At 39.1% G+C, this 25,723-nt stretch overlaps 6 protein-coding genes across 11 annotated transcripts in view; 2 read left to right on the top strand and 4 right to left on the bottom strand.

The window, feature by feature from the left end:
* The first annotated feature begins 36 nt into the window (after window positions 1-36).
* On the top strand, window positions 37-3,054 carry LOC116918832 (HIV Tat-specific factor 1 homolog). Its single transcript, XM_032924608.2, has 5 exons — window positions 37-1,076; window positions 2,196-2,365; window positions 2,456-2,642; window positions 2,707-2,843; window positions 2,913-3,054. The coding sequence occupies exons 1-5, from the start codon at window positions 279-281 to the stop codon at window positions 3,001-3,003; spliced, it is 1,383 nt and encodes a 460-aa protein (XP_032780499.2). The 5' UTR covers window positions 37-278; the 3' UTR covers window positions 3,004-3,054.
* On the bottom strand, window positions 726-1,991 carry LOC116918840 (C-type lectin domain family 10 member A). The gene is made up of 4 exons (XM_032924623.2): window positions 1,775-1,991; window positions 1,489-1,686; window positions 1,241-1,427; window positions 726-1,179 (listed from the first exon to the last, which is right to left on the bottom strand). Exons 1-4 carry the CDS (start codon window positions 1,830-1,832, stop codon window positions 1,116-1,118), a joined length of 507 nt encoding a protein of 168 aa, XP_032780514.2. The 5' UTR covers window positions 1,833-1,991; the 3' UTR covers window positions 726-1,115.
* Window positions 3,055-3,173: 119 nt separating the features above from the next.
* On the bottom strand, window positions 3,174-5,913 carry LOC116918830 (protein phosphatase 1G). The gene is made up of 8 exons (XM_032924606.2): window positions 5,647-5,913; window positions 5,353-5,587; window positions 4,669-5,293; window positions 4,373-4,586; window positions 4,079-4,313; window positions 3,801-4,015; window positions 3,532-3,733; window positions 3,174-3,470 (listed from the first exon to the last, which is right to left on the bottom strand). Exons 1-8 carry the CDS (start codon window positions 5,761-5,763, stop codon window positions 3,376-3,378), a joined length of 1,938 nt encoding a protein of 645 aa, XP_032780497.2. The 5' UTR covers window positions 5,764-5,913; the 3' UTR covers window positions 3,174-3,375.
* A 132-nt stretch (window positions 5,914-6,045) lies between these two features.
* Window positions 6,046-7,640, top strand: LOC116918835 (neuroguidin). The gene is made up of 6 exons (XM_032924610.2): window positions 6,046-6,494; window positions 6,547-6,707; window positions 6,823-6,910; window positions 6,980-7,163; window positions 7,234-7,388; window positions 7,469-7,640. Exons 1-6 carry the CDS (start codon window positions 6,218-6,220, stop codon window positions 7,495-7,497), a joined length of 894 nt encoding a protein of 297 aa, XP_032780501.2. The 5' UTR covers window positions 6,046-6,217; the 3' UTR covers window positions 7,498-7,640.
* On the bottom strand, window positions 7,416-9,537 carry LOC116918834 (F-box only protein 31). Its single transcript, XM_045171317.1, has 8 exons — window positions 9,196-9,537; window positions 8,952-9,128; window positions 8,795-8,871; window positions 8,558-8,737; window positions 8,227-8,499; window positions 8,073-8,156; window positions 7,795-8,015; window positions 7,416-7,708 (listed from the first exon to the last, which is right to left on the bottom strand). The coding sequence occupies exons 1-8, from the start codon at window positions 9,224-9,226 to the stop codon at window positions 7,543-7,545; spliced, it is 1,209 nt and encodes a 402-aa protein (XP_045027252.1). The 5' UTR covers window positions 9,227-9,537; the 3' UTR covers window positions 7,416-7,542.
* Window positions 9,538-14,641: 5,104 nt separating this feature from the next.
* The window catches only part of LOC116918932 (amphoterin-induced protein 3), a 115,694-nt gene continuing 104,612 nt past the window's right edge, over window positions 14,642-25,723 (bottom strand). For 5 of the 6 annotated variants that reach the window (XM_032924727.2, XM_045171371.1, XM_045171370.1 and 2 more), the window contains one exon: window positions 14,642-18,134. In XM_032924727.2, coding sequence (XP_032780618.2) covers window positions 15,324-17,822 — 2,499 coding nt within the window. In that variant the 5' untranslated portion in view covers window positions 17,823-18,134 and the 3' untranslated portion in view covers window positions 14,642-15,323. The remainder of the gene's footprint in view (window positions 18,135-25,723) is intronic. The other variant, XM_032924729.2, reaches the window with a different exon arrangement.

Below are 25,723 nucleotides of genomic sequence, written 5' to 3' on the forward strand. Positions count from 1 at the left end.
ATTTCTTTCTCTGATTGGTTGTTGCCAGGTTACGCATCATCGCCCTTAACCATTAAGTAGGCCTTGGACACAGACACCGACTTGATGCACATTTTCGGTTATTTCCCTATTTGCAACTTTCTTTCTATCGTTTTGCAGACCACTTGCTTGCTCAGTTAATCGACGCATGACAGCAGAAGAAAAATTCGTTCAAACTTTATCTTGCGTTTCCTCTATTGTGTATTGTCAGTTATGATCCAGCACTGACAAAATTCGTGACTTTCCGTCTTATAAGTAATATGGATGCGTCCTCGTATTCGTACGAGGGCGACGTCTGTGTACATACAGATCCTGCAACAGGGTACCAATACAAGTGGAATACCGAGGAAAAGAAATGGGAGCCAAAGACCAATACCGAGACCCAAGTCGTTGCAAATGCCAGTAAGGAACCAAAATACGAAATAGTGGGAAATACTTATGTGTACAAGGATGAAAATGGAAGGCTTCTCGAATGGGATCTGTCAGCTAAGGAATGGAAACCCAAAGTTGAGATACAAGCAAAAAGGATCACCAAAAATCCAGATGAAGAGTTTGATTCTTCAGATGCAAGTGATGAAGAGAAATTGTTAGAACAAAAACGAAGTGTTATCAGCCATCATGTGTGTGTGAATAGCAATGGAGTAAAAACATACACTGATCCCTCTGATGGAACTGTATTTGAATGGGATGAAGAGAAAAAAGCATGGTTTCCGAAATTGGATGAAGAATTTATTGCTCGATATCAGTTAAGTTATGGTGAAAATGTAATTGCAGAGCCAGAACCAATACCAGAACCACACATACACACAAAAGAACCACAGCCAAAATTAGAAAAGAAACAAGTCAGTGAGCCAAGTTGGTTTGAACTTGATGAAACCAAGAACACTAAGGTTTATGTCACAAACCTTCCCACTGAGATAAATGAGGAAGAGGTTGTTGAGTTCATGCAAAAGTGTGGGATGATTGAAAAAGACTTGGAAACTGGAAAACACAAAATTAAACTCTACAGGGATGAGAATGGACAGGTGAAAGGTGATGCACTTTGCACCTATATCAGGGTAAGTTAGAAATTTAGTTTTTCTCCATGTTAAGGAAATTCATTGCAAAATTTGGGCTGGGGAAGCTTTGGTCAAAGGTAGCTCACAGATATAGTGGAGGTTTCTGTATTAGATATGCTGAGATTAGTATAGTGTTTCTTAAATTTTCTAGAACAAATTTCTACCTTGTACAAAGTTTGTGGTTCCATCTGTGACCTTGTTCAGGATCCATGTAAACACAATGCCATTCACGTAATCGCCCTTCACTCAATTCTCCGAAACCCAGGAAGCTCATAGGTTGTCCCGTTGCTCCCCAAAGCCACCTCTGGCCGCTCCAGTCATACAATCCGCCAATCCATCTCTCCAAACGAGCTTTTTTTTGACGAAGAAAGTTAAAAATATTAAATATTAACGATCAACAAGCATAGTTTACCAAATTCTGGGCGCGAGAGATACGTTTGAATTGTGTTGTCTTCCCAGCGACTATCAAGTACTGCTAACTGAGCTCCATGATCGCGACATGCAAAATGTGCATTCTGCCAACTAGCGATGTACGAGCTAAAATAATAGCACCCATTACCAAGACGAACAAAGTCAGCAGGACAAAAGTAACGGGGTCTGACAAGGGAATCTGCAACCACCAAAACAAGAAAATGCGTATTAACTTGAAGAGGAGAACTTAAATTTTGCATGCTGTGAGCCAACTCTTTAAACTCTACCTGATTCACGAGCTAGAAAAATAACCAACAACAAAACGATGCATTTTCTAAAGTGCATTTTCTAAAGAAGCCTTCTGAAGGCTTCAGATGATTTGGGTAGTGAAGTGTCACAATCGCGTGCACTTTCTTAGGTTGCTTTGGCGTCGTAGCGCCGAGTTAGGTCCGTGGCAATGCATGTTATTTTCTGGTTGTGTTCTTGAACGACCTCAAAAGAAAAAATCTCGTACATGAATAGCTGACATACTGATTCTCCCTTCAGACCGAGGCAATGCGGCACCAAACAGAACTTGATACGTTTTAATCGGGAGGCCTTTTATCTGATTCTTACATATCCGTCTCGTCTTTCATAAGTTCTAGATTGATATATCTGCCAGTTAGCCGGCAAGCAACTCTTTTATTGATGTTTTTCGTTTTTGTTTAGATTGAATCAGTAGATCTTGCTTTGAGAATTTTAGACGGGAGCGTTCTTAAAGACAAGACTGTTGGTGTTGAACGCGCCAAGTTTATGCTCAAAGGAGACTATGACCCAACGAAAAAGCCACGGAAGCGTAAGAAGAAGGATGTTGAAAAGTTGAAGAGGAAACAAGAAAAGTAATGTTTGTTAGACGTACCATATCTAACAGAATTATTTACCACTCTTATTCCATTTAAAAAAACGTACAACTGTTAATCCCATTTTAGATTGTTTGATTGGCGACCAGATAAATTACGAGGTGAACGCTCGAGAAACGAGAATGTAGTGGTATTGAAACGACTTTTCAAGCCAGAAGAATTCGATGTAAATCCTGCGATGTTGCTAGAATATCAACGCGATTTAAGAGAAGAATGTGCCAAGTTTGGACATGTTAAGCGCGTGGTTATTTTTGATGTAAGTTGCTTTTTCTGTATTTTCATTATTCTCTTTTATTTTTAAATGAAATAACGTCTTACAGAGAAATGAAGAGGGAGTAGCCCAAATTTTTTTCAAAACCCCCGAAGAAGCTGATCGATGTGTTGAAGTTCTACATGGACGTTGGTTCGCAGGTCAGAAGATAACAGCCGAGACATGGGATGGACAAACAAAATACAGGTATAAAAAAAATATTATCTTGAGACTTTACATATAATATTTAATTGAATAACCAAATTGGAATTCCAGGAAGGATGAAACTGAAGAGGAAAAATCAGCTCGGTTGAAAAAATGGTCTGAATTTTTAACTAAAGAAGAGCAAGAGGAATCTGATGACTGAATGAATCGTATGTATGAAATGCGGTGAATTCAAATAAACATCCCCAACATATGTCACTTGTTCACTTGAAAGTATACCATGCTTTGGATTTATCTTGCTTCAGTAAGAAGAGAGATTTATTTTTCTAATTTTTTTACCCCCCTCAAACATGGCAAGGTAATTTACTGAGGTTTTCGTGACGATGGCTTATGGTTTATTGAACATTAGCATTTATTTCAGTTCGGAACTTACGACGCATGGACTCAACTGGAACGAAACGATGGACATCTTGGAATTGATGACGGATCGAGTGAAAAACCCACTTTTGAAGTGGAAACATTTCTGAATTGGACAAGTTTCTGAACTGCGTCAAGTAGGCAATCAACGATATCTTCATGAAACAAGTTCTAAATCTTTTGCTTTTGTGTCATCTTCATTAATAATGGCAACCTCTACCCGTTGTTTTTTGTTCCTATGCAACATTTCGCCTAAAAGGTACATAGTATTGAAATAACTAGTAAGCGTTGTGAGAAAGTTATTAGTAGTTACCTTCAGATTCTGTTTCAGCAGTGTCTGGCGAAGAGTTTTCAGTTAGTTGCCGTTTCATTGGCTGAGAAGGAGTTGGGGTAGTCTCAGAAATGGTGATTTTACTTTCTGCTAGAAACCGATCAAGACGTACAATGATCGCTGTCATATTGTCGCATCCTGTTCCATCCCCTAATGTGTTTGGCGAAAGACATTCGTCAAAGAGCTAGTAAAACATAAATCCCCTTCAGTATCAGACAAGAATTAAGAAACTGTTAGCAGGAAATCACTACTTCTTCGCAAATTTGTGATAGGGTTTTTGATTGACCGAGGCGGGGCCGTACGAAATCAACAACTTGCTGATTGGTTTTTGAATTCCAAATTCCATCGCAAGCCAAAATAATAAAATCATCGCCTTCTTCTAGTTCAATTGTCTGGATATCAGGCAAAGCAGTGATCATCTGTTCTCGAGGTCCAAGTTGACTGTTCTGCTTGTAGGCATGATCACCTAAATACGGATTTCTTGAATTTAGTATGAAGAATAACTGCTCATGTAACGTTAATGTTTTACCAATCGCTCGTGACAAGTTCAGTCCACCATTCACCCTGCCATCCCCGGTTACGACTCCCCCTGCCCGTTCGATACGAGATCTTTCTGGTTCGTCTTCTGGTTTGTGGTCAGCGCTAAGCGGAACGGCGCGTCCCTTTCGGCTAAGGACACACCGAGAATCTCCGGCATTTGCAACATATAACGTATTACCACGAATAACTCCCATTACAGCCGTACAGCCACTATCAGAACCGGGCTAAAATATGTCACACGTTGATTATCAGCAGACAAAGATCAATATCTCTACCTACTTACCTCTTCTTTTAGGTTCATCGAGAAATTTTTTGCCTTCTTTTCAAGCTCTTCCTCGTCTTCCTCTTCGTCCTCTTGATCCTCCCATTCATCATCGTCATCCTCGTCTTCCACAGCTAGATCTTCGTCAGAACTGGATTCACCATCAAAATCTTCGTCTTCTTCGTCATCACCATCTTCTTCGCTGTTTTCTTCATCATCGTTGGTTACCATCGCCCTAGAATATAAAGAAAATCCATTTAACTAAACGTAAGCTAAGGTTCACCATTAAATATATTTGACATCTTCATAGCTATTACTTATAGAGTTCGTCTGCTGACTTGCTTCTGAGAGACCTTTTGCGCTCTTGACGCTTGCTGATTTCTTCCGCTTCACGGCGTTCAATTTCAAGTTCTTCAGGTGTTTTTTCAACGGTTTTACGTATGCTGTTACTTAACCCTTTACCGACACCTTTTCCTTTTATACTAATGGGTACTTCATTCGATTTTAAGTGTGCGCTGTCATGATTGTCGGACCCGTTGTGAATTTTCCCGTTTGTCTCTATCTGCACATCAGTAACATCCTTTTGTGATTTTACTGCGGAGTTAATTTTAACATTATTGTCAGCTGGTTTTTCTTGGACTTCGTTTTCGGAACTTGCTTGTTCCTCAATGGAATCCTTCATATCCTCAGTCTTGGCAGGAACATCTTCAATTTTACCAACTGAAGTTTCTGATCCATTGTTATGCTTTTTTCCTTTACCACACACTTTGGATATCAAATCCAGGGAGAATTTTTTGCTAATTTCTTCATTTCCTTCACCATTTTCCTTAATTCGTTTGCCATACCTTGTAATTAGGTCTTCAATTGACATAGTAGCTTCTTCATATAGCTCAGACATTTCATCTGGGTCATCTTCGGATGAACCATCTTTTGTTTTGTTTCCTTTTTGATAAGAGTGTTTATTACGATCTATCATCTTCGTAAAGAAAAATAATCCTTACCAGCAATGCAATGCAATGTTTTTACAACATCTTCTTTGGTTAATTGATGGTCAAAGCCCAAATATGCCTCTTCCAGAGCAGTTGAAATGTCACCTTGCTTGTATGAATCTAATGCTTTAAGGAAATTCGGCAAATGTTCAGCACAGTAGGTGGCAACTTCATGACCTCCATGCCCATCATAGACAGCAAACAGAGAAGTGTCAGTGTCATATTCAAGAATACAGTTATGGGCATCCTGTAGAAAAAGATATTGAATGACAAATCTTAGACTTGGTCAAAATAATTTATAAAGACCTCCTGTGACACTCGCCATCCTTGCATGGAACTTGCACCGTAGCTAAGCTTCTGCTCGTTGCTTTTTTCATCACACGAGATTTTTTCAACAATTGGCTCCGACAAGTAAGCACCCATCTCAGTGCAACTAAGACAGTTAAATTAGTCGTCAGAATATCAGATGTAAATCTAAAACAACGTAGTTAGAGTGTCACTCGGAAAAAATTGTGTATTAATTTTTTTTTCAGTGGAAACGGACAAAACCTCATACAGGCGATTTACCGCTTCGGTATTGGGCTACCAATAGTAAAGATCAAAACCGTTAGATGGCTGCCAACTTTTTGCATCTCTATCTAGTGCAAGTCGCAAGCACTTTCAGAATTTTACCTAGATGGCAGAACTCAACCACGTGTTCTTCTGTCTTGTCTGCTCTATTTTTTTTTGGTATTTTACAGATTTGAGTTAGTTAAGATATATAGTTGTTACTGAAGCTAAAGTGCTGTCCAAGTTTGAATCGTGAAATCAAATTCTCTCTGGTTTTAACACCAATTGTCATTACGGACGTTTTGGTAATACACCGTGCATAGACGCCATGGGGGAATCGCATACTGTTGATATAGATAATGTTTTGGCAGCTGATTTACCTCTTGCGGTCTCGAACTTAAACGATGTGAAAATAATAGTGAGCCAAGTTAACCAAATGGTTCGTAACCTAATTGATCGAATAAAAAACAAAGAGCTTCCCACTGCCCAGGGCATGAGCTTCCTAGATGTAAAGAATCAGCTTTTGTTGAAATACTTGCTGAATTTGAACTGTGTCTTATTGAAAAAAGTTACTGGAGAATCCATCAAAGGCAGCAATTCAATTGGTAATAGTTTCTCAATTCTATTTAAAATTTCAACTTCAATATTTCTTTGCAGAGAGACTTGTCGAAATAAGAACTATGTTAGAACGCATGAGGCCTGTGGAGCATAAATTGCGATACCAAATTGAAAAACTGCTCAAGATAGCTACCACAGGAAAGTTTGAGAGTAGTGATCCCCTGCAATTTAAAGCTAACCCAGACAATCTAATTAGCAAGGTAGTAGCAAATCTATTATATAGTTATTTTTCATTCTCTTATCAAGTATTATTCATGAGTCATGGATAATATGATAAATGAATTAAACAAAATTACTTTATTCTTGCATTTGTAGGTTGGAAACAGCGATTCATCGGAAGATGAACAGAGGGAAAAGAAATCAGGAGTTTATATCCCACCAAAATTAGTCCCAATGAAATATGGTAAATGGTTACTTAAATGTTGAAGATGGTAAGGTTACCAGTGTAATTTTTGTGACTCTGTCTTAAAAGATGGGGATGAAACTGCTGATCAGCGTTCATCTAAAATCGCTGAAAAAATACGACGCCACGCGTTGAGCTCGAGCGCATTACAAGGTTTGAAAGAGGAGTTCATGGATACGCCATTGGAGGTTGTAGAGTCAACAGCCAACGCAAGCAAGATGAGTGTTGCACGTGAACGCCAAGAACGTCAAGAGTAAGTCTATTATAGTTTTACGGCAAATGCTATGTCCGTTAGCATTAAAGTATTTCCTTGTGTATCACAGGTATGAAGAGACGTACTTCACCCGTTTACCTTTTACTCGCCAAGAAAGACATAGTACACGGCAGCAATATTCATCTAAAGCACTTGCTAGCGAATTAGCAGGTATGGGCACGCTCCCCGAAAAAAAACGTAAAAGTCAAGGAGGAAAGAAGAAAGGTAAAAATAATTACTTGCAGATCGATATAATTTTGTGTGAGGCCATGCTTTTATCCTTTCCTTTATATTTTGTTATGTAGGAGGATTTAAGAAAAGGCGAAAGAATTGAACTATTTACCATTTTTCCATTTTCGTATTACACCATGCGAAACGATTAGGTTGAACTAGTAAATTCTTCTTGGACCCGATGAAACATACTAAGGGCATGTAAACTTGTCCAAAGAAAACCGAATAAATCTTCATTGAAAACAATCCAATGACCTTCAACGAAACTGGGCTCACGAAATCCCTCCTGTGCTATTTGTCCAAAGCCGTGAAACCTGTGAGTAGAAAAATAGTTTTTCTTATGTAGTTTTGGAACATCTTAATAGTAATGCCAGGTAGATCCAGTTGCTTGAAAACTAACCTGGCTTTGCAATAGTTGGGCACTGGTTGGTAACGCTCAACGCAGTTATACGGAACTGTAAAAGGCTGAGGCGTCGGTAACTCGTACCATTCAACATCAGAAGAAGCTGCTTGAATTGATTCAATATTTTCAAAGCTCGTCTGCTGCCTTTCGGTAAGATGCATACAGAATGGTAGATCAGCACGGAATGTTACTTGGCCAGCTGGAATATTAGGGTCTCCCTGTGAAAGATAATGTAAATTAGCAAAGCCACCAGAATTCAGGAGAAATTACCCTACAGATATTTTAACGGCTTTCACTTTGTTTACGTCTTCTTCGTAGTTGAGCAGAATTAGTTCTAGACCGTGTGATGAGTATGTACCCTTAAAAGTTTAGTTTGTTTTTAAATTTAAAAAGTAAGTTCGTACAAGTCAACGAGAAAGGGAAAATCACCTTGAAAAGTCCTGGTTGAATCGGTACCCGATAACAACATCTTTTCGGGAGAACTAGTCTCGAATAATGAGTCTTTAAAGCCGTTTGTCTGAGAACCATGTACTTGTAAATCATTTGTGTTCTGGTAGATGATGATAGCTCACCCAGATAATCACTTTGTTCCGACAGCCAAACTTCCAGATCATCCACGCTATCATGGTGGTTAGAATTTTCAACACTGATTTCACATTCTCTTGTGAGATAGTATGACGCCGGACTACGCGGAGTTAAAGCCTGTTATTTCGAAACTAACAATTGGAAAGAACCCTTTAACGCTTACATTACGTATTACCTTCTTCCCATAACTTAAGGTGCATGGATGTTTTTGAAGAGGATTGATGCAACATTTAATGCTAATTTTGTCAAATTCATCTAACTCTATTGAGAAAACTATTTTAGGTCTCAAAGGGTTAGATATGTAGGGATTTTTTGGAAGCTGGAGTTCAAAGGCACATAGTTTTCCATCTGCATACTATGAAAAGAAATGTTCTAAAACTTTTCCACTTGAAAGTATTTGGGAATTAGCAACCTTGATGTGTAAGAGTCCTCCATAGCAATCAGCATGTCTGTTCCACAAACCCAAAAACCTTCCATATTGGCAAAGTACTAAAGAAATGGAAAAGTAAGTTGAAATGAGGAAGGTATTGTTGGATTTTTTAAATATGTTCTGTAGAATTGAATCCTACCTTTGCAGTAGAATTTTTTTGCAAATTCCCCCTTGGCATGCAATTTTATTTGAAATCTTCGGTAACATGACAGTGCCCAGACTTTGTCACTCAGTTTCATATGATGGAAGAACTTACAGGTAGATGTCAAAGAAATAATGTCACGTGGTGCGAGAAGAGAGATTATTTCTTCCAAAACTGAAGTATAGATAAATGTTTCACAAATTATGAAAAGAAATTTGGAAATTGTCAGCTCATTTCTTACCTTCATGAGGTAGAAAAATTAAGTTTACCATATTATACTTAATCTAATCAGTTTGTGTATAAATTCGATTCGACTGGTATTAGAAATAATCTGAAGGTTGAATATAATACTGTATTTCTGTTTAAATTTCAAGTAAAAAGAAAGAAACAACAAATTATTGAAAGCAGACGTCACTGCAAAGACCATCATGCACACCATCTACCAGACAGAGTAAGCTGAGCAGTGTAACGGCACAAAGTACGAAGTAAAGACTGTGATGGGCGCCGTTATGTTGAGAGGACTTAACGGCTCCAGGTGTTCGCGAAGTTCCCGATATCCTTCGAGGCCCGACCAAAATATTTGGAATTGTCCAACGTAAGAAAACACTTGATTTTGTCTTTAGGTCTACTACTCTATCAACGCAAAAACATAAAATAAAGTTGGTGCTTTAAAAAAAATTTTATTTTCCCTTACTTTATAAAACAACTGGTTGAATTTAATCGAAATCAGCGTTCAATTTGGAAATCCAAGAGATGACGTTTTTTGCCAATTTTGACAAAAGTGGGATGAACCATTCAAAATTGAATGGTTATCACGGAAATCAAGTCAATTTTCTTATTGGTTTTATAGTTTTTGAATAAAACGGAAAATACAAGAAATAATGATTATGCGCTAACAGCTCTACAAATTGTTTTATTAAACAAATCAGCTGGTTTAACAAGAAAACCAATCACTAAATCGAAATCAGCGTTCAATTTCGATTATGCCGTGTGATTTTGGTCGAATTCCAAGAGATGGCGTTTTTTGCCAATTTTGACAAAAGTGGGAAGGCTATACCCTTCCCACTTTTTCATTTTTGGCCAAATTTTAAATGTTGCTTTAAATACATGATTTCCATTCAAAATTAAATGATGATCACGATAATCAAGCTTGTTTTAACATTGGCCTTATACTTTTTGAAATTAACGTAAAAAACGAGAAGTTAAGTTTATACTCTATTCTAACAGCACTTTTTTTTCTTTTATTAAAATTCAGCTGGTTTAACAAGAAAACCAATCACTAAATCGAAATCAGCGTTCAATTTCGATTATGCCGTGTGATTTTGGTCGAGTTCCAAGAGATGGCGTTTTTTGCCAATTTTGACAAAAGTGGGAAGGCTATACCCTTCCCACTTTTTCATTTTTGGGCAAATTTTAAATGTTGCTTTAAATACATGATTTCGATTCAAAATTGAATGATGATCTCGATAATCAAGCTTGTTTTAACGTTGGCCTTATAATTTTTGAAATTAACGTAAAAAACGAGAAGTTAAGTTTATACTCTATTCTAACAGCACTTTTTTTTCTTTTATTAAAATTCAGCTGGTTTAACAAGAAAACCAATCACTAAATCGAAATCAGCGTTCAATTTCGATTATGCCGTGTGATTTTGGTCGAAATCCAAGAGATTGCGTCTTTTGCCAATTTTGACAAAAGTGGGAAGGCAATACCCTTCCCACTTTTTCATTTTTGGGCAAATTTTAAATGTTGCTTTAAATACATGATTTTCATTCAAAATTGAATGGTTATCACGGAAATCAAGTCAATTTTCTTATTGGTTTTATAGTTTTTGAATAAAACGGAAAAAACAAGAAATAATGCTTATGCGCTAACAGCTCTACAAATTGTTTTATTAAACAAATCAGCTACTTTAACAAGAAAACCAATCACTAAATCGAAATCAGCGTTCAATTTCGATTATGCCGTGTGATTTTGGTCGAATTCCAAGAGATGGCGTTTTTTGCCAATTTTGACAAAAGTGGGAAGGCTATACCCTTCCCACTTTTTCATTTTTGGGCAAATTTTAAATATTGCTTGAAATACATGATTTCGATTCAAAATTGAATGATGATCACGATAATCAAGCTTGTTTTAACATTGGCCTTATAGTTTTTGAAATTAACGTAAAAAACGAGAAGTTAAGTTTATACTCTATTCTAACAGCACTTTTTTTTCTTTTATTAAAAATCAGCTGGTTTAACAAGAAAACCAATCACTAAATCGAAATCAGCGTTCAATTTCGATTATGTCGTGTGATTTTGGTCGAAATCCAAGAGATGGCGTTTTTTGCCAATTTTGACAAAAGTGGGAAGGCTATACCCTTCCCACTTTTTCATTTTTGGGCAAATTTTAAATATTGCTTTAAATACATGATTTCGATTCAAAATTGAATGGTTATCACGGAAATCAAGTCAATTTTCTTATTGGCTTCACAGTTTTTGAATAAAACGGAAAAAACAAGAAATAATGCTTATGCGCTAACAGCTCTACAAATTGTTTTATTAAACAAATCAGCTAGTTTAACAAGAAAACCAATCACTAAATCGAAATCAGCGTTCAATTTCGATTATGCCGTGTGATTTTGGTCGAATTCCAAGAGATGGCGTTTTTTGCCAATTTTGACAAAAGTGGGAAGGCTATACCATTCCCATTTTTTCATTTTTGGGCAAATTTTAAATGTTGTTTAAAATACATGATTTCCATTCAAAATTGAATGGTTATCACGGAAATCAAGTCAATTTTCTTATTGGCTTCATAGTTTTTGAATAAAACGGAAAATACAAGAAATAATGCTTATGCGCTAACAGCTCTACAAATTGTTTTATTAAACAAATCAGCTGGTTTAACAAGAAAACCAATCACTAAATCGAAATCAGCGTTCAATTTCGATTATGCCGTGTGATTTTGGTCGAATTCCAAGAGATGGCGTTTTTTGTCAATTTTGACAAAAGTGGGAAGGCTATACCCTTCCCACTTTTTCATTTTTGGGCAATTTTAAATATTGCTTTAAATACATGATTTCGATTCAAAATTGAATGGTTATCACGGAAATCAAGTCAATTTTCTTATTGGCTTCATAGTTTTTGAATAAAACGGAAAAAACAAGAAATAATGCTTATGCGCTAACAGCTCTACAAATTGTTTTATTAAACAAATCAGCTGGTTTAACAAGAAAACCAATCACTAAATCGAAATCAGCGTTCAATTTCGATTATGCCGTGTGATTTTGGTCGAATTCCAAGAGATGGCGTTTTTTGCCAATTTTGACAAAAGTGGGAAGGCTATACCCTTCCCACTTTTTCATTTTTGACCAAATTTTAAATGTTGCTTTAAATACATGATTTCGATTCAAAATTGAATGATGATCACGATAATCAAGCTTGTTTTAACATTGGCCTTATAGTTTTTGAAATTAACGTAAAAAACGAGAAGTTAAGTTTATACTCTATTCTAACAGCACTTTTTTTTCTTTTATTAAAAATCAGCTGGTTTAACAAGAAAACCAATCACTAAATCGAAATCAGCGTTCAATTTCGATTATGCCGTGTGATTTTGGTCGAATTCCAAGGGATGGCTTTTTTTGCCAATTTTGACAAAAGTGGGAAGGCTATACCCTTCCCACTTTTTCATTTTTGGCCAAATTTTAAATGTTGCTTTAAATACATGATTTCCATTCAAAATTGAATGGTTATCACGGAAATCAAGTCAACTTTCTTATTGGTTTTATAGTTTTTGAATAAAATGGAAAAAACAAGAAATAATGCTTATGCGCTAACAGCTCTACAAATTGTTTTATTAAACAAATCAGCTAGTTTAACAAGAAAACCAATCACTAAATCGAAATCAGCGTTCAATTTCGATTATGCCGTGTGATTTTGAGGAATTCCAAGAGATGGCGTTTTTTGCCAATTTTGACAAAAGTGGGAAGGCTATACCCTTCCCACTTTTTCATTTTTGACCAAATTTTAAATGTTGCTTTAAATACATGATTTCGATTCAAAATTGAATGATGATCACGATAATCAAGCTTGTTTTAACATTGGCCTTATAGTTTTTGAAATTAACGTAAAAAACGAGAAGTTAAGTTTATACTCTATTCTAACAGCACTTTTTTTTCTTTTATTAAAAATCAGCTGGTTTAACAAGAAAACCAATCACTAAATCGAAATCAGCGTTCAATTTCGATTATGTCGTGTGATTTTGGTCGAAATCCAAGAGATGGCGTTTTTTGCCAATTTTGACAAAAGTGGGAAGGCTATACCCTTCCCACTTTTTCATTTTTGGGCAAATTTTAAATATTGCTTTAAATACATGATTTCGATTCAAAATTGAATGGTTATCACGGAAATCAAGTCAATTTTCTTATTGGCGTCATAGTTTTTGAATAAAACGGAAAAAACAAGAAATAATGCTTATGCGCTAACAGCTCTACAAATTGTTTTATTAAACAAATCAGCTGGTTTAACAAGAAAACCAATCACTAAATCGAAATCAGCGTTCAATTTCGATTATGCCGTGTGATTTTGGTCGAATTCCAAGGGATGGCGTTTTTTGCCAATTTTGACAAAAGTGGGAAGGCTATACCCTTCCCACTTTTTCATTTTTGGCCAAATTTTAAATGTTGCTTTAAATACATGATTTCCATTCAAAATTGAATGGTTATCACGGAAATCAAGTCAACTTTCTTATTGGTTTTATAGTTTTTGAATAAAATGGAAAAAACAAGAAATAATGCTTATGCGCTAACAGCTCTACAAATTGTTTTATTAAACAAATCAGCTAGTTTAACAAGAAAACCAATCACTAAATCGAAATCAGCGTTCAATTTCGATTATGCCGTGTGATTTTGGTCGAAATCCAAGAGATGGCGTTTTTTGCCAATTTTGACAAAAGTGGGAAGGCTATACCCTTCCCACTTTTTCATTTTTGACCAAATTTTAAATGTTGCTTTAAATACATGATTTCGATTCAAAATTGAATGATGATCACGATAATCAAGCTTGTTTTAACATTGGCCTTATAGTTTTTGAAATTAACGTAAAAAACGAGAAGTTAAGTTTATACTCTATTCTAACAGCACTTTTTTTTCTTTTATTAAAAATCAGCTGGTTTAACAAGAAAACCAATCACTAAATCGAAATCAGCGTTCAATTTCGATTATGCTGTGTGATTTTGGTCGAAATCCAAGAGATGGCGTTTTTTGCCAATTTTGACAAAAGTGGGAACGCTATATTATTTCAAAAAAAAAAAAACAAAAAAGGGGGATAAAGTCGGGCTTATTTTGGGGGGCTTATTTTTTAAGCCTGATCTTTTTGTAAAAAAATCGGGGCTTAATATTTAGACTTGGAATTCGATGAAATCTAATCTAACCTGTCAATACCTAATTTGAACGCTGATTCTTTGACAAATATAAGTTTCATTAATAATGTAGATTTTTGATTAAAACGAAATCGAAGTGTAATCGAGTGCGATGTATACATAGTGCTTTTAATGACAAAACAGCCATAGCTACTTTGGTTAACATACTTTTCTGTGTCACTGCATTCACGATATCTTCGGTGGAAAACGTGAAACGTCACTTGTCACTTCAAACTTATATTTATATTGGGGAATTTCGAAAAGGTGAAATAAAAGTTAATTGCGAAAAGTGGTAAAGAAATCCATGTTTTATATTCTTCTTGCTCGGTTACATATAAACCATTTTTGCATCGTGTATATTAAAATATGTACATACAAAAATCAGTTCGCATGCATTCTCATGTGAAGTTCCATAACCGTGTTCATCCAAATAATAGACAGCTATGTACCGTCACCTGGATACAACCTCAGCTATGTAAGTATTAATTGCGCAAGTAACAACAGATACGTAAAATCAACGATGATGCTCATCATTGTTTTTTTCTTTCCTTATGTGCTTAAATTTTTTTTTCCTGTTCTTCCATTTTTTTTCGTGGGGGGGGGAGAGTACAGGAGGACATCAAAGAAAGACGTTCATTGACGACAGGCGCACTGCGCAAACGATAAAACAATTAGAATAATGCAACGAGAATTAATTTGTAAATAAAAAAAAGAGTTAGTTTGTAAATTATACATCATCAACGAAAACCGATTTCATTGTATAGGTTTTCAACTCATATTATAGGCAATTTCAGGACAAATTTAGCGCAAAGTCACATAGCTGAAGACACGACGAACAGCATACATATAAAGAAGATTATTCGATTGGCTCCACAGAATGAATTACTAGTACAGTATATGTAAAAAATAAAAACAATGGCTGCCACTTTGTCTGACCCTTTACATTTGTATGTCTTTTAAACATTGCGGGATTCATATTTCAGTGCCATCAATCCCTTCGTCTTCATATCCTTCGTCAGGAGATTCGTGCGGTTGTCGCTGTAAGGTCGACGAACACAGGAATCCCGGCGAGGAGGAGGATGCATCGTTGATGCTGACATCTAAAGGTGATGACGGGGCACCACCTGTCAATGTAAGAGTCGAATTCTCAGAGCTTTCGATACTCGTCGACGAGTTAGGCTTCATCATTTGACCAGGCGGTGGGTACATGTATTCTTGTTGCTGATGCTGGTGTTGGTGGTTTTGATGTCCAGCATAGCCGGATGGTGGGGCGGCGATGATCTCTTCGTAGTTACCAGTTGCGTTATAACCAGTAGGGAAAGAAGGTGGAGAGAAATTCTGCGGATAGCGTTCCGAAGGGTAACGGATTTCCGAATGATGGCTGCAATTCAATGGGCTACTGGGCAATGGATCGTATGAGTCGGGATACTTGCGGTCAGGTAAAAAGTTCTCCATGGTCGCTTCTTGTAGATTATCGCCATCCACGACGTAATTCTCATAATGGCGTACGCTCACCGACGGTGGATCAGCAAATCGGACGTGAGTCTGGGTCGGCCGAGTCGGTCGACTGGGTCGCGGTAGACCGTAGTCGATGGGAAACCCTTCAGCATCCACTAATGGTAGACCAGGCATAGACATTGGTACCAGGTATCCAGCGGGATTTAGAACAGCCAAACTGCTAGAACTGTTGTAGACATTAGTCGAGCATTGAGCAGGGTAAAAGTGCTGCTGATGTTGCTGGAGGACGGCCTCGCTAATTGTCGACAACTGCGGAACAGAACATGGGTAGTATTGACTTGCATTGACGTTGGACGGGGATGCTGCGCTACTGGCATACAAAGTCGGTGAAAACTGGCCATCGTCCAACGAGACGGCTTGTGCGTTCTGTTCTTTCCACTTGGCGGTAGCCGTTGTATCGTTGATCAAATCCGGACTTTGATCTAGCGAGCTGTCAAGAGCGGTTGAGTGATATTCGCGTCCTGCTCCTCCTACCCTCCCTCCGCCGGGCAACGGGACTCCCATGGTATAGCCGTTATCGCCTTTATTGCCAATGTTGGATGACGATGGCAACATCTGGATTGGACGTGGTGGCAACTCTGGAGAAAGGCTGGAGTTGCTCTTAGTTTTGGCTGAGTCTCCTACACCACCAATAGATGCAATATTATTCGCGGTCTTGTCGCGCGTCCGATGACTACGACGACGACAACAACAGCAACGAACGGCCACGGCTATAACGATAACAACCATCGTTATAACGATGGCGGCTACCACTCCTCCCACTGTGATGACGTATTCGATACTGCCCGGTGGAGGAGGTAGAGTCGGCAGTGGCAGGACAAGCAAAGTAAAATTATTGCGGGCCGATCCGGCGCGATTCTCGGCCGCGCAAACGTACGATCCGTTCTCCTTGGTTGTGGCGTTGACGATGTTCAAGACGCTGCGTTGACTGTCTGATCCGTCAACGCCAATGAAGGTGTAGTAGAAGCTCGTTTCGGCAACTTCCGTTTCGTTGGCGGAAGAGTAAAGCGCTGTACTACTAGACGTAGCCGTAATTTTCTGTCCGTTATGGAACCAAGAGACGCGAGGATCCGGATCACCAGTCACGTGACAACTGAGCGTCACGTTGTCACCGAACGATACCTCAAGGATAGTGACGGATGATGAAATTTGCGGAGCACAGGCAAAGTCCATGGGATCGAGCGACTTGACTAGACGGCTAGCAAGTCGCTCAGGTTGGGAGCATTTCGGTTCCATAGAGAGCGGAATGTTGAACTGGACCAGCCACGATCTTAGTTGCGACAGTTGACAGTCACATCGCCATGGATTGTCGTGTAGCGTCACACCGTGCAAGGAGCGCGGAAGGACGGCCGATCCGCCTATATTCGCTAGAGCGTTACCGTCCAGCTTGAGCCATTCGAGCGCCTTGAGGCCGTCAAATGCGCCGGCTTCCACAGCTTCAATTTGGCATTGGCTGAGTTCTAGCGTAATCAGGTAGCGCAGGTTGCGGAACGAGTCGGCGCTCACGCGGCGCACGGGATTACGTGCAAGAGAGAGTCGCATTAGGGCAGGTAGCTCCGATAAAGCAGCCACCGGAATAGAAGTCAGCATGTTGTCGCTGAGATCTAATTCGACCAAATTAGTTAATCCTTGAAACGTGAGATCGTCCAGGTGTCCCAACCGACTGCGAGCCAAGTAGACGCGTTGAAGGTTGACCAGTCCGTAGCGCTGGAACAACGTCCGGTGTAGAATTTGTAAAGTGCTTCCGGAAATGTCCAGCACCTGAGTCTCAGGATCCATGCCTTCAGGCAAAGCAATAAGTCCCTTGTTCACGCATTCCACCGTCTGTTTCCCACCCTTCCACTTGCAGGTACACGAATCCGGACAGGCGGCTGTGAGGCAACAGATCATCATCGACCACACCAATAAACGAAGAAACGTCCTGTCTCCATTCGGTAGCGATATTAAGGCCATGGCGGAGGATCGTTTATTTTTTTCCGTTGAGGTGACAGTTGAAAATGGAGATGCAAATTGTCTAATCGACACAACACCGATGGAAAACTCGACTTTTTCACGGATTCTGGACTTGAAACAACGGTTTGTTGGTTTCTCTAGTAGAGAGAGCAGAAAGATGACTAACCTCGCCGTAGGTAGGCATCCAGGATAATATCCCTCTCTTTCTTTCACCCACACTCCGTTTCGATTTCTTTTTCTTTTTTTTTTGTAGACGAATTAATGTGCAATGGGCTGTCAAGTGCTGTTGGCGTACAGTGACACTTCTGCTACCTGTTGAAATAATCAAAACAAAAATGCAAACATAATGAATAAGTAATGGCGTAGGGAAATGATCTGGCACGTTGCATAGAAAGCCTGTTTGTTTTTAATGTCTACCTCTGGTTAATGAACACTTTAATAGTTTAACCAAGGGATTAGAGGATTGCATATCATATGAGATGTGAACCCTTTCAAATATTTACAAGTCAGACACGGTTTTATTGAAAGTACACTTTGGAAAACTAAAACAAATGAATGGCGGCTAGCAAAATATTCATGATATTGAGGTCTAATGCAAGCCGAAGAATCGTCAGTAGAATAACCTTTTCAAATAAACATGCTATGGTAATTTAAAATAAAACTAGTTTTGCGGTTTTAAACAAGTAACATTGCATAGCACATTATCCTGTTTAATAAATTTGAGTTTTTGTTTAAAAAAAAAAAGGAAAGAGCACACAGTCGGAAATATTCTGGTTCACTAAGCGACGTTAATAAAAACCCAGAAAGTAGTATGACTGTCGATTGCGTTTATGTCTGTGGGCGGAAACTGTGAAACGGCCCGTAATTCTTTCAGCTCGATACTATCGTACATTACGTATGTTGTATAAGCTGCTAACTCAAGTGAATGATAAGGCAAAGAACCTTTACACGTGCGGTCTGTATATACTGTTATAAAACGATTACCAGAATTACTTTTGAAAAAAAAAATGTTAGCTTGTCCTCCAGCGTTGTTGTTCCTCCACTCAAAACGATTTACCGATGAAAAACGGTTTCATTCTTTAGGGACTGCTAGACGTCCCATAAACGATCTGTGTGCCAGAGTTTCTTCGCCGTAAGTCTATTGTAAGGTTGTCGACATGTACGCACCATATATCTTGTGGGTTTTTTTCTCGCGCCTTTGTCTCGATACGCCAGGCAATCAGATTATTTGAGCAGTAAATCTAGAAATCTGGTATAGAAATCTATACTGGATGTAATATACACCGGTAAAAGACGTCGTCAGCCGGCAATGAGCCCCAAAAGAGAAGAGCCAACAGACGGCTCACGCATAGAGGTGGAAGAGAGCGGTAATAAATCATTGGGAGACACAAGCATCTTCCGTGAATTTCAGAATATCGGTAGATGTACCGACACCGTATTCCCAGACTGTATATAGTAGCTTATACGAAGCTTTTTATTATAGAACTGGCAAAGAAGAAGAAGAAGAAGATAGACGACTTTTCTATTAGTGGTTTGATTGAGTGTGCGCTTCGCCGCTGTTGAAAAAGCCACAAACGCAAGACTACGGAATGTAGTAGCTCAAGTCATTTCTCATTCAACTGGTCTCAGACTGAGACTAACAACAAAAGCCATGCCGACAATACGCACGCAAGAACCTCTCTCTCTTTTCTCCTACTCCCCCCTCCCCCTCGCACTCCTCTTTGCACATATATACACTGCCATCAGTTAACTTGGGGTAACGAAGTGATCGGTCAATGTTCTCTCTAGGAGCACGCACCATATCAACGGCAAACTTTAAGCCTCCTCAGTTCCGAGTCCCTTAAGCTATTTAGTTCACAAAAGAATGAGGCGCTAATCACAACCAGACAGGCCGGTTCAACTGGCGAGGCCAATGAAACTTTCAGATTAAATCGGTGCAAGTCGTCAAAACCTTGCCAAACTGGACAAAAAGTACTTAACGAAGATCGCCATTTCTCTGATTCCAAAGTGCCCAGCAAAGTAAAAGGACGAAGAAGAAGTCAATGATATATGAGAAGAGTGACACAAGACACGTAACAGAAAACATCTGGAAATCAAGGACTTGCGTATATCTACACACAGAGTCAATGGCGAAAACACTTTGAAAGGTATATAGATACAACATAGTGGGGTCCATAAAACGGGAGCGATCCGTTCAGAGAACGGCAATGGTGAATGGAAGTCTCGTTGGCACAAAAAGGAATAAAGTTGGCTGTATATACGTATATTGTTATATATCTATCTATTCTTGAATTGCGGTGTGTGTAAAGAGCCACCGAACTTGAGAACGGGAGTTCGTAGGAGCGAGTTTTGTTGGCTTTACCATCATCGAACCATTTTCCTATTCCGGTCAACCTAAACTGAGCCTCCTTTTCAATTTCACGAGATGACAAGTTTGTTGGTGCCATGTTCCTAGAATTGAACTATGTAACTATAAGAAGGAGGTCGAAGCCGAAGGCCACGGGAGAACAGAAAAGAAAGAAAATGTTGATGTAATACATTCAGTTTCGCGATGGAATATGAAAGAAAAACGGAAAAACGAACGAACGTTTATTCTTCTCGGTATATCCTTAAGATCCCATCCGTCCCAGACTCCTATGTCTGGATCCCACCGCCTGGATTCCTTCCACTATTCTTACAATAACACATAAAGACCTGATGTAGACCCAGCAATCATTTTGTCTGCAGGACAGACCAAAAGAAGGTCATATCTTCACAGCGTGTCCTTGATCCAACTGCATTGATCGCTATCGGCTTTTAAACATTGAACGATGCAAAAAGAAAAACGAGCAGAAAATGTTTAAGAATTGGCAGTTTGACGATGGCGAATTATGTGTTCCATCGTCGTTTCTACGAGCCATAAAAGAACATCGTCGTACACATCAAACTTATATATGAACCCACTGACTAGATCTTCCATGTTTTTGCTCGAATAGTTTGATTAGAAATTTTTCGATAGTGAGTTAGAAGATAATTTCAGTTCAAGTTTAACAGGCTCCCGACTTGGAACTGCTTTTTTTTCCCACTCTATTATTATAGCTGTCATGTCTTTGTTCTTATTCTTTCTGTTCTTGCTGTAACGACAAGCACGGAATGCCAGATGTGGGCAGCATTTCTTTTCTTTTTTAGTTTCAACATTCCATTTATTGCCTTAAAAAGGTATATAGATGGTCTTTTATTCGGCTCCGAACACAGAGCCTTAGGTTCTCGTCGTCTCTCCGATGAAGGAGAAACTAACGGATGTAGTAGACGTGTACTCAGTCATTGTACGCCTGCTTGGTTCCAATCAGCCGGCAAGGAGCCATGGATACACCAGAGACGTCACGAAAGCCAACAGTCAACAACGGAGAAGAAAAGTCAACGACAGTGTTATCACCGAAAGACACCCAGTGTGTTGGCTGACCAGCAACAAAACAGACCAGAACAAAAGTTTCGATTAGCTTTCGATTGACCGCCGTCTAGAACCCTGGAACGCACATGGGCAGCAAACGCAGAAAAAGAGAGGCAAAAGGAGACAGAGAGAACTGTGGATGAAATGCGCGCTGTCTTTCAAAATATTTCCCCACTAGTCATTCGGTAGCTTATATAAGGTAAAAAAAAAGGATGTAGGGATCAAGGAATGCAATAGGACGGCTTACATTGAGCTACAGGGCAGGGTCGTTGATGAGCTTCTTCAGTTGATGAGAAGCAGCTCAGTTTCTCTTCCTTGGGTGGGTTTGGTGATGAGTATGAATATACTACTTTTGTGGTCATCAGTTTAAAGTGATAACAGGGACACTAGCGATAAGAGTGGTTCGCAGAACAAACACACGAACGATGCGTTTAGACATCGTTTCGGAGCCGAGAATCTTATGGGAGAGGATCCTTCCGACTAAACCATTTCAACTGCAAACAGGACACTGAACAAACAGCTAGTTAGCTTCGTTTTCTCTCATTCTATTTGTTATTCTTCGTTACGTGTACTATCCACCTGCAACGTGAAGCTTACGCGGTCGGAATCGCAGCGAGAGAGTAACATGGCTCTTGAGTCGTCCTCAACTAATTAAAGGGTGCATGGCATAAGACGGTAAGAGACACAGCGGCGGAAAAGGTTTCTCTTTCAGTGCACACCTTCAATTTATCGCTGTCTGGGACACGCCGTCAACGTCTGGATGGATGGTGCTGCCTTGCGGTTTCTTGAAACTAATTGCTATCATGGTCCACGCACAAAAAATGGGCAGATATAAAAAGTCAGATCAAAAGACATCAAAGGCTGTGCTGCGCATCTTTATAGCCATTTGAAAAAGAAAAAGAGAAGAGTCGCACACGATTCAAAGTAGTCGGTAGAGTTTTCAGCAAAGTTGGAAGGGACGATCGTGTTTCACTCTTTTCTCTATAAGTTTGATCATAGTCTGTCTTCTGTTCTTCATCCGCGCTTCCGCATCAGTAATTCCGTATCCCGTCATCTATAATAATATCGGGAGCTTTTTGCTCGGCAACTTCCGCAGCCAGCAAGCCTTAACTACGTAAGAATCGAATCGATTCGCCAGTATATAGCTCTGTTCATCAAAACGTATCATTTGTCACAGACTGTCAACGCACTACAGACCGCTCCACCCAATTAGCAAAAAGTAGGAAGGGGGGGAGAGAAAAGTAGAGAGAAAAAAAGAAAAATACTTGTTTCATCATTTTTTGATTAACCAGACTGACAAAATTCTCTTATTCCGTGTTTTTGCTCGTTGAAAAATCTTGAAACACGAATCGAATCAATAGTAAAGAAAGAGAGGAGACAAAGTAGACAATGTTATCGCTACTGCAAATAAAGCCGACTCAAATTGCATCACGAATATTCCGACCTCTAGAAATGAATTTTCGAAGGCATTTGATTTTAAATGAAATTTCCCATTTTTTTTTTAAACATGAGGTGGGCCTTGGTTGTTATTTTTGTTTCTCGCAACAAATTCACGTGTGGGGTCTTTTGTTTCCGTGATGGAAACAAAACATGCCAGGTCGTTTTTTTATATTTTTGTTTTGTTTTATTGTTTTTTTTTCTTTTTTACTTCTTCTCTTCTTCATGACCGTTCGTTGCCTACAGGGAAATTACAGACATTTTAAGAACCTTGTTTTCTTTCTCACCGTAGGCCTTAAGCAAAATATAAATATATATATGTATAAGTAAAGGGAATGAAAACATTCAGAAAATACTGAACTTGGTAAGTTGATGTTAGAATTGAATGCAACGGACGCAAGATCTATAGGCGGACAGCAATTGGCGCTCACATTGCCGGGCACCGAATCATTGATTCAAACCAGCTAACCGTGACGGTTCGGCGGAAGCGAGCTTTTTTCTTTGCTTGTCTCATTTCCTTTTATTTTGAGTTTGGCCTTTCCTACTTCCTACGCCTCTGTGTCTTTGTATAGATATATATATACGTACCTACTGTATGTATATATATCTGTATTTTACCCCCTAATTTTTCATCTTTTCATTCTCCCATCTCACTTCGTCGAGTGTTTTGTTTACCGTTTCAATCTTGGCTTAAGAGTTTTTATGTTTTCTTCCCTTGTCTCTTCGTCGTACCCGACGCTCTGTCAATCCACATTTCTTGCTTCTACGCTCTAAATTGAAGGAGAAAGAAGAGAGAAAAAAAAAAACGAGACAAACACGCCCTTGTTTATCAAGCCTTTAAAAGCTTCCATCCCAACGATAAACAACATTAACAAGAGGTTAAAAAGAAACGACGCAATTCCCCCCCCCCACCCCCCAGAAAAAAATAATAAATAAAATGAAAATAGAAAACCAATTAGTAAGTCCGAATAAAAGATATAAACAGAAAAAAAAATTTAAGGTTTACTGCATTTCCCGCTGTCGCTGTGTGACGTACAGAGAAGCAAGTCGTGCGTACGAAATTTTCAATTTCAAGATTTTTCCGCAAAACTATTCTTATTGTCATTTTTATTCTTTTAATTGTTGGCCTTTTTTTTTTTTTTTTTTGCTCTAACCCTTTCCTCTCTTGATTTCATCTATTCATCCGCCATCCGCCATCCAAAGAATTCCAGATACCACAATCAAATTTCAAGATGGAAGGATGAAATTAAATGCGCACCAAACCCACGCTTATCGTCTTTCATCCGTCGAAGGAATGCTTCTGCTGAGGCTCTTCATATCAGATATAAAAAGAGCAGAAGGCGGTCCAGAAGCTGAAAAACAAAATGAATTAAAGCCAGGAGAAGAAGGAGACGAAAGAAAAGGGCTCCGACGCGTGTCCGTGAGGGCTGTCATAAAAATTCAACTGGATTGTTTCCCTCTGATTATTTCGTTCGTTTTTTTGTTTTTTTCTCTCTCTCTACATTCCGTTTTAATTTGAGTTTCACACGAGTCAACAACAACGGCTTGACGTCTTGATTGCTTAGATACCAGCTGGTTCCTGCGCACACTCCAATGTCTACCGACTCTTCGCATTCCCATTTTTTTTTGGTATCCCCTGCGAGCGCTTCAAACAATGTCAAGACAAATTAGTTGTGCGCGACTATGCAAGCGCATCGATTTCTCAATCAAAACAAAGAACAAACAAACAAAGAAAAGACAGAACGAACTAACAAACACACGTGTCATTCTCGATATTAAAAAATAACAAAGGAGGCAAGGAGGTGGGGACAGTGTGGAATACGAAAGTAAATCAGGCTAGAAGTGTGTTCAGTATAACGACGCGATCGTTATCCATACCGCAACAAGGTGCTGTCGTGCCAGTTGGCTGGCCGTATTTTCAAAAAGAGTTGAAACGAGCGAAAATCCCCTGAAAGAGCCACGAATGCTCATTTTCGCTAGTCGTCCAATCCAGCCACGACTTGATCCTCTTGCTTTTCAAATTCTGCAGATGTATATCGTCATCAGCTGAGAAAGACACAAAAGACGTTTGATGAGAAGATCCGACTTTGGGCCAAGCTTAAAGTCTTTTCCTCCTTTTTTAGTCCCGTTGAGTCGGCCGTCTCCCATTCTTCGCCTGAAAATCAGTGAATGCGACGTAACTGCTTGATTGTGCGCGAATATCCTCGCAATCTCCATAGTTTCTCTTCTAGCTATTCGTCCTATTGTCTCTTGGTTAAAGAGACAAGTTGATTATAAAACGACACGACGGATGAGATGAACTGACTCCATGTCGAACTCGCGTAGCTCATCAACTTTCTCTCTTGATTTCTTCCCTCTGCTTTTCCTATTTCAACCACTTCCTCGACACGAAGCAACAAAAGAGCAGTAAACTTAAACTTGATGGCGTTCTGCGTTATCGAATAGTTCTAGCCTTACACGCCGGTGCAGGAAAAGGCAAACAAGCGCGTCGGGGACAAAAGGGCAAAAGAAAGAAGAGGGGGGAAGACTTGTGTTTTCTTGGCTCCGTCTGTAAACGACACATCCGGCTTCACGCTCTAGTCGACGATAGATGGATGGAGTTTCGATATACCGCTGATCGACACGGAAGCTCGCATTGAGGCAATCCTCTCGGTCGGAGGACCGTAAAAAAAAAAAAGAAAAGGTTCAGCCGAATGGGCACCAAACAACAACTGCAGGCAGCGAAGAAGCCCGCGGGACAGCAAATACAAGGGACACAAAAGAAAGAGAAGGAAAAAATGAAAAAAAAAAAGATGGAACACGCGGGATTGGCGTGCCGAGAGGAAAAAAAATTGGGCTTCTATGTGCTTAGAGCCACAACAACAACAAAAAAAAGGGAATTTATATAACCCCAGACGACGAGGACATGACGTTGGCATCGTTAACGTTTTGTCGGCTGGCTTTGACGCAAGTTCGTACATTTTCTTTCCTGCTGGAATCAAAGGCAAAAAAAAAAAAAAAAAAGAAAAACGCATTTACTTTCTTTCCCTCTTTT

This window comes from Daphnia magna, linkage group LG3, assembly GCF_020631705.1.
Source record: "Daphnia magna isolate NIES linkage group LG3, ASM2063170v1.1, whole genome shotgun sequence".
Lineage (NCBI taxonomy): Eukaryota > Metazoa > Arthropoda > Branchiopoda > Diplostraca > Daphniidae > Daphnia > Daphnia magna.

Coding starts and splice junctions, on each gene's coding strand:
- LOC116918832 (XM_032924608.2), top strand. CDS start 279: ATGGATGCGTCCTCGTATTCGTACGAGGGCGACGTCTGTGTACATACA. Junction 2,643..2,706: donor AGCGCGTGGTTATTTTTGAT/GTAAGTTGCTTT, acceptor AACGTCTTACAG/AGAAATGAAGAGGGAGTAGC. Junction 2,844..2,912: donor GATGGACAAACAAAATACAG/GTATAAAAAAAA, acceptor TTGGAATTCCAG/GAAGGATGAAACTGAAGAGG.
- LOC116918840 (XM_032924623.2), bottom strand. CDS start 1,832: ATGCACTTTAGAAAATGCATCGTTTTGTTGTTGGTTATTTTTCTAGCT. Junction 1,687..1,774: donor TTTTCTAGCTCGTGAATCAG/GTAGAGTTTAAA, acceptor TGGTGGTTGCAG/ATTCCCTTGTCAGACCCCGT. Junction 1,428..1,488: donor TCTCTCGCGCCCAGAATTTG/GTAAACTATGCT, acceptor GTCAAAAAAAAG/CTCGTTTGGAGAGATGGATT.
- LOC116918830 (XM_032924606.2), bottom strand. CDS start 5,763: ATGGGTGCTTACTTGTCGGAGCCAATTGTTGAAAAAATCTCGTGTGAT. Junction 5,294..5,352: donor AACATTGCATTGCATTGCTG/GTAAGGATTATT, acceptor CTTATCAAAAAG/GAAACAAAACAAAAGATGGT. Junction 4,314..4,372: donor CGATGAACCTAAAAGAAGAG/GTAAGTAGGTAG, acceptor GACATATTTTAG/CCCGGTTCTGATAGTGGCTG.
- LOC116918835 (XM_032924610.2), top strand. CDS start 6,218: ATGGGGGAATCGCATACTGTTGATATAGATAATGTTTTGGCAGCTGAT. Junction 6,495..6,546: donor CAAAGGCAGCAATTCAATTG/GTAATAGTTTCT, acceptor ATTTCTTTGCAG/AGAGACTTGTCGAAATAAGA. Junction 6,708..6,822: donor CAGACAATCTAATTAGCAAG/GTAGTAGCAAAT, acceptor TTGCATTTGTAG/GTTGGAAACAGCGATTCATC.
- LOC116918834 (XM_045171317.1), bottom strand. CDS start 9,226: ATGGTAAACTTAATTTTTCTACCTCATGAAG. Junction 8,872..8,951: donor AAAAAAATTCTACTGCAAAG/GTAGGATTCAAT, acceptor CCATTTCTTTAG/TACTTTGCCAATATGGAAGG. Junction 8,738..8,794: donor GAGGACTCTTACACATCAAG/GTTGCTAATTCC, acceptor TTCTTTTCATAG/TATGCAGATGGAAAACTATG.